This window comes from Phaethon lepturus, unplaced genomic scaffold (genome assembly GCF_000687285.1).
Source record: "Phaethon lepturus isolate BGI_N335 unplaced genomic scaffold, ASM68728v1 scaffold21835, whole genome shotgun sequence".
NCBI lineage: Eukaryota > Metazoa > Chordata > Aves > Phaethontiformes > Phaethontidae > Phaethon > Phaethon lepturus.
In genome coordinates this window covers 1-6,808 of record NW_010538680.1, presented here as the reverse complement: position 1 = coordinate 6,808, position 6,808 = coordinate 1, and the positions used below count along the sequence as shown (strand labels likewise).

At 44.5% G+C, this 6,808-nt stretch overlaps 1 protein-coding gene across 1 annotated transcript in view; it reads left to right on the top strand.

Annotated features, from left to right (window-relative positions):
* LOC104620628 (aldose reductase-like) overlaps nucleotides 1-3,598 on the top strand; it is a 6,313-nt gene extending 2,715 nt beyond the window's left edge. Inside the window, exons 4-10 of the mRNA XM_010286909.1 lie at nucleotides 224-301; nucleotides 978-1,100; nucleotides 1,562-1,668; nucleotides 1,830-1,911; nucleotides 2,456-2,539; nucleotides 3,014-3,096; nucleotides 3,556-3,598. Coding sequence (XP_010285211.1) covers nucleotides 224-301; nucleotides 978-1,100; nucleotides 1,562-1,668; nucleotides 1,830-1,911; nucleotides 2,456-2,539; nucleotides 3,014-3,096; nucleotides 3,556-3,598 — 600 coding nt within the window. The remainder of the gene's footprint in view (nucleotides 1-223; nucleotides 302-977; nucleotides 1,101-1,561; nucleotides 1,669-1,829; nucleotides 1,912-2,455; nucleotides 2,540-3,013; nucleotides 3,097-3,555) is intronic.
* Nucleotides 3,599-6,808: the final 3,210 nt, after the last annotated feature.

The window sequence follows — 6,808 nt, the reverse complement described above, 5'->3', positions numbered from 1 at the left end:
TTCAGCAGAAATACCAGTCTTTATTGGGATAGTAGGTGGCAAAAATGTCATGACCCTGCATGAACTAAGAATAAGAAATGACTGAAGAATTAATTATGATGAGAATTACTTGAGGTTTTTTCATGCACTGTTAGCTTTAGCTCCTTACATTCCTCTTTGCTTCTTTTACATAGCTAACACCCCAACAGAATTTTATTTCAAACAATTTCTCTCTCATTGACAGGCAGGAGACGAGCTGTTTCCCAAAGATGACAAAGGCATGTGTATACCTAGCAACGCTGATATGCTACAGACATGGGAGGTAAGTTCAGCCACAGCAGAAGAGACGTCCTCTGTCCTCATAAGCCTCTTCTGTGTTTTCATTACCTTCAGCAGTCACAGAACTGTTGTTCTGTAATGCAAAATTAGTTGGAAGGAACATAAGGCAGTACAAAGTAGCTTTTCATAATGTGCATGCTTAGTCATTACCTAGTTATTCGTATTCCCTGAGTGCCTTACTTGACTGCCTGACCCACAGTGAGCTGCGCAATCACTTTCAGAAGAGCTGCAGACCAGGCTGAGGTTAGAAAAAGTTCCTTACTTGCCCATAACAACTATACAATCATCTTCACTACAGTTCTTGCACCCTTCTTGAATTGCTCAAATAAATTTTACAGAAATAAAGGTATTTTAGGTTGAGATCTTACCTACAGTGTGGGGCACAGCCTCCAGTGCTTGCACAATAGTGGGTTACTGAGTGTTGCTGGCTTTTTCCTCATGCAACTTGGTGTGAATTTCCACAAAGTCAGGGAATGAGAATTTGGTCTTGGGTGAGATGGCACTAGTGTACCAGTACCAGCTTTTCCCTCAGAGAACTTTGCAACGCTACATAGTTATTTTGTGCTGCTCGTGACAGAAAACAAGCTGCATCAGGAAGAACATCTTCTTCACAACCTGTCTTGCATACTAGATGATGACTTCACTCCTCTTTCTGTTAGGCCATGGAAGAGCTGGTGGATGCTGGTCTGGTAAAAGCCATTGGAGTCTCCAACTTCAACCATGAGCAGATTGAAAGAATCCTGAACAAACCAGGGCTGAAGCACAAGCCTGCAAATAACCAGGTAAACTGCTAAAAGTGACTGCAGGTGAATAATTTTCAGGGATTATAAAGATCTAATCACAGTTGAATGAGGAGATGGAACAAGTGAGAACAATGTAGACACAGCATGTACTCTAAATCCGGCTCTGAGGATATTTGAGTACACAAGGCACTCGGATACTTCCTTTTTTGTCTCACCTTGCTGAATCACTGTTTACAAATGCTGGAATATTTCCCTGGAAACAGTCTTTCTGGAAGAATAAAAAACCCAGAGATAAGTTTTGTGAAACCCCCACAGCCAAAACTGTACAAGAACATTGTATAAAAATAGGTGTCTTCAATACTAAGGATACATATTATTATGCAGGCTACTGGCAAATTAGGGGAAAAAGGAGCCTCTAATTGGATTGGAGATAATCCAAGGAGCACAACAATATTACAACAGTTCTGTCACTATCAGTCTCTGTGCCTTTGTGTTGGCAGATTGAATGTCATCCATACCTTACCCAGGAGAAGCTGATCAAGTATTGTCAATCCAAAGGGATTGCTGTGACAGCATACTGTCCCCTTGGCTCTCCTGACAGGCCATGGTAAGATTGCTTTGGAATTTGCAAGGGAGCTGGCATGGGTTATGCTTGTAACATTGAGGCTGCAAGAGCACTATTAATCATTCATCTAGATACAGATTTCTGTTGCTAGGCTGGATCTTTCTATGGAGGTTTCTTGCCACTGATTTCTTTTCTCTGTGTAGGGCTAAGCCAGAGGATCCTTCCCTTCTGGATGACCCCAAGATCAAAGAGATTGCAGCCAAGCACAACAAAACCCCAGCACAGGTAGGTGGGTGCAGTACAGTGTGTACTCCTTCCTGTAACACATTCATTAAGGAAAATAGAGCTGAGGAGTGGGTAAAACCTCCATCCATTCCCCATAAATTGTGGCACTCCTTTGATTTTTCCCTAACAATGCAGATTTTTTTATTATACAGCCTGCAAGACACGCTACTATTATCTCTTTGGCACTCAAAAAGATTATTGACCCATCTTCAGATGCCACTTCCCCTCTCAATGAAATGAAAGAGGGGAATGAATGAAAGCCTTGCATAGACTGCTGAAAGTCCAGGTGGGAAGAAAAGGAATTGACTGTCCCAAAACTGAATTGGAAAGGAGGCCTTCCCTGTGGGCCTCCACCACTTCCCTCTTTGCCCTTCAGGAAGTACTACCTAGGCCACAAGGACAGGAATGATTTGACCTATAGCTCCACAGAAAGGGTTTAGTTCTACTGAAATATACACTTGATGGCAAACAGCTGTTGGAACAGGCTCTGCTTCCTTCAGAGCAGGAGTCATCCTCTCTCTGACTCAGTGGTCTGCTCCTCCAGGTTCTCATTCGCTTCCAGATCCAGAGAAATGTGATTGCGATTCCCAAGTCTGTCACACCGCAGCGCATTGTGGAGAACTTCAAGGTGAGTGAGTACAAGTGACCTGGGTGCTGCCCTTCAGGGATGGCATGCCTTCCCCCTGCACAGCAAGTAGTGATCCTTTCTCACCTTTCCCAGGTCCTCCTCATGCCAGAGGACTGGGCCTTTTCTTTCTTTATGCTTACCTACACTCAACTGAGGGTTAAGCCAGACCTGCTTTTGGAGAGGACAGATGAACAGGTCTTATATGCTATTTCCTGTTCTGTGGCTTGTGGATGAACCAGCAGGCACAGTTTGCTTGAAGCTCACACACAGTAACATGCCAGAAAATACAGAATATAGAATAAGCAATGTTCATAATAGTTCTTGTGTCCATAAAACAAGTTGTTCCTCTATCTGTTAATTCAGTGGTCCATGACTGAAAATGGACCCTCCAGTGTGGAGCTGCTCTCTAATCTTGTCTTTCTTCACACTGTTTGATTTTTCAAAGAGGTGATTTCCAGCTGTTTCTCTTGCTAGGTGTTTGACTTTGAATTGACTAAAGAGGAGATGGCAACTATGCTCAGCTTTAACAGAAACTGGAGGATCTGTGCAATGAGCATGTAAGTGATACTGCTTGTTTCCTTCCAACTCTTAAATTCTGAATATTCTTTACAAGGAATTTTGTGTCACATTTACTAGGTAGCATGAGATTTATTTAAAAATCATGCCAACTCAAATTCCAATTGGTTTGTCCCAAAAGTACTTTTTCAGGAAAGGGTTTAATATTTTAATTTTAAAAACAAAACAAAAACACTCAAAAAAAAAAAAAATCCACCACATTCTCATTTTGAATTCAGCTTCCAGGAAACTCCCTGTAACTTGAATACCAAAAAATGGGTTCTGGATGTTCATTTCATCTTTGTCTGCATTACAGAAATGAGGACACCTATCTCCACATTTTCTTCCTGTAACTACATGATGCAGTTCTTCCCTTGGTGGCTTTGCCATGCACCCAATGCAGATCTACATAACATTTAGGTCACCCATGAAAATAGCATTCCCTCTTTCATTTCTTTCAGGTCCAAAACTCACAAGGAGTACCCTTTCCACACAGAATACTGAAGATGCTTGTAACATGGCCTTCACTAGATCTCTGGTGTCTCATTGCCTCTGTTCTAACTTTGAGCTGTCTATTTATCTGGTTTTCTTACTGCATCTGCCCTGCTGCTGCCAGTGAAGACACGGGATGTTTATCCCATGAAATTTGTTTGAGTTCTTTTTTTTTTGGAAGAAGGAAAGAGTATTTTCTACAGAACAAAAAGTGGGATGTAATAATTTTCTGATTATTTGAAGAGAGCATTACTACTGAAGACCCTGAACAGGGGCACTAAGCAGAAAACAGAGGTAGTTTGTACCACCATTCAGTGATTGCCTTCAGGCTTGTGTCAGAAGAAACCAAATGGTAACAAGCCACAAAAAAAACACCAATGCATCCACAATTTCATCAGAAGTGTCCCATATTTTAAAAATAAAATTAACTTTAAAATGCAAAAACATAATTGGCTGAAAGTCTTCCATCCAGTGTAGGAAAAACCCAAAACCCTCCTACCCAGAGATGCACAGAGGTCGGCTGCAGTCACAGATCCTCCCTGGGACAGCAAAGCCCCTTGGCACTTTCCCCTGAAGCCAGCCCTCACAGGAGACCCAGTTGCCCTCTCCCCACCAGCCACCAGCCCCCGAGCTCTGGCCACAGCTCCCAGTGGTGCTGGGGGGCGTTTCAGATGCCACACAACCTGGGTGTCTGCCCCCCTGTCAGGGGAGGCTCAGCCTCTCATTGCTGCTCCCAAACCACAAACACCTTAGGATTTTCTCCCCAAAATTTCCACTTTCAATTCACAAAGGTGTAATCCAAGACCACCTGTTTCCCAGCTGCCCGAAGGAAGCAGACCATAAAGCCCTCAGCAACCTCCAGGCAGCAGAGGGAAGACAAAGGTCACACAAATTCATCCAGATGAACCTTGGCTAAGGGCAAGCACTTACTGCCCCATCCCACCCATGCCAAAGGGCTCTCCTGCTCCCATTTGAAGGGTCTTCTCTCAAGCCAGGGCACACACAACAACCTCCTAAAGAACAGAGACATCAGAGGGGTATAGCCACACCAACTTGCTGAATCAGGCCTCGGTCTCAGGGATGCACAGACAGGAGCTGGCTGCTTAGGGCAGGCAAATTAACCTGGATCTGCCACAGTCTGAGGGTATGTGCTCATGGTTTTGTTTCTGGAGTTTCATTTTAAGTACACATTTTTGCCAGCTCATCAGATTAATAGTCAAACACCAGAATTAGCAAACATTAAAGTCTTCAAAAAAACTCTGACAACCCCAGCCACACCTTCAGGACAGAGAAACAACTGGCAGCTCCCATGTCTTGGCATGATCTGAGGAAAGTCTCACACCAACAGGTGTAAGCAGCAAATGCAAACCTTCTGCCCAAAATCCTCTGTTCAAAGACCAAGACATCTCTCATTCAAGGAACCATTACGGAAAACCAAGCACCGACCTTCGCAGGAGAACATGAACAGGCTGCAGAGGAAGCAACACAAAAATCTCAGAAGAAAATGAGGAAGGACAAATTGCATTTCTCAGCCATGCTCTCTGAGTCTCATTATCTGTCATCACACACTCTACCCAGCCCCTTGCCACAGGAACACAAGGCTTTGAAACCTCTCCCCAAAAAGACAGGATCAAAGCAACCACCGCAGGGCTTTCTGCCCTTTCTCCTAGGAGATCCCACCTTATTGGCCAAACAGCCGGGCTTTGCAAGCTTCCACAGACTTGCAGAGCACAACTCTCTGATGCCACCAGTTCACTTTGGTGCTGCTCCAGTATATAATCTGAACGATTCTGGCAGTTCCTACACCAAGACTTGAAACCCACTCACCACTGATTGTTTCTGAATCTGACACTGATAACACCAATAAATAGCCAGGACAGTACCACAAGCTTGAGTGCCTTGGGAATACAAAGGAGAGCAGGAGAAAACTGGCACTTCGGCTGGTCTCTAGGCTCTCTTGAGAAAATACATCGCAGCCAAGGCAAATTGTGTTATTTTGCATTTTTCACTGACTTCTCTGAACAACGAACCAGCGCGCATGAAGCTGAGCACACTCAGAGCAGATCTATGGAGAAGGAATCCCCAAAAAAGGATGAAAGATAAGCCCTGAGTTGTATAGCTGTTATGTGATTCAATTAGAACACCACATCTTGCTGAGGGCAGCCAATGGCACAGACTCAAAACAGGAAGAAGAGTAAAAAGAAAAACTAATTCTCTTGTCTGCCTTCAGTTAAATGAAGCAAAAAGAGCCTGGGCATCTGTTGTGGGAGAGGCACCCACAGAAAAATGCACCATTACACATACTCCCAAGTATGCTTGTACCTGAATCAATTCTCCAAGTTTAAGCAAACAGCAAGGCCTCCCAAGCAGGCCTAACATACCATTACGGAGTACTCACAGGATCCTGCTGATAAATCAGGGTTTTTTCACTGCACTGTGACCACCTCATCAGTACTGTATATGCTGCCTCTCCAAAATTTCAAAGTCAGTTTCTAATGTGAAATTAAAGGTGACCTACCACTTATTTCTGCTGTTGTGTATTTTATTCCGAAATATGGTCTGCATCTCCCTAAAGACATGAGGGAGAACATGATCATTGTGGCATTTACTGAAAACTCACTGCTCTTCTGCAGCTTTGAAACCATACTAATACTTTCTCTCAGCATTTAAAATGAAGTGTTTTATACTCATTATTTTCTAAATTACTCATAAGTTCACTTACCTCAAAGTGAAAGCTGCATTTGTCCCATCTGGAGAGGGGAACAGGGTGCTCCCAATTCTCACCAGCCAGCCAAACCATGGTTTTTTGAGCCATCTCACTTCATCAGCACACAGGGTCACAAGGCTCCTGGGACCAGCCCAGGCCACCATCACTGCCGTGGGGACACACTGCCCCAGCCAAAATCAGCTCTTTCTCGGCCCAGGGCTCACAGCCCACGACCATACAGCCGGCAGCAAGGCAGCAGCTCCATGAGCCGAGAGAGAGAGACCTCCGCGTCGCACTCCGCTTCGGGACTCCTCTTTATTGACTCATTTTGCAACACCGCCCTGGATCCTCTGATGACAAATCATGGGCCAAAGCGTCACTCAGTGAAACAGGCTCTCCGTCTGGTAACCAACGGGGTGAGCTGCAACAGTATGTTGCAACACCCCAGCGTGTACCATAAGCGAGATAGGTATGAACAACCCGCGGCACGGGGACAGGGCGCTGCAGGAGCTGAA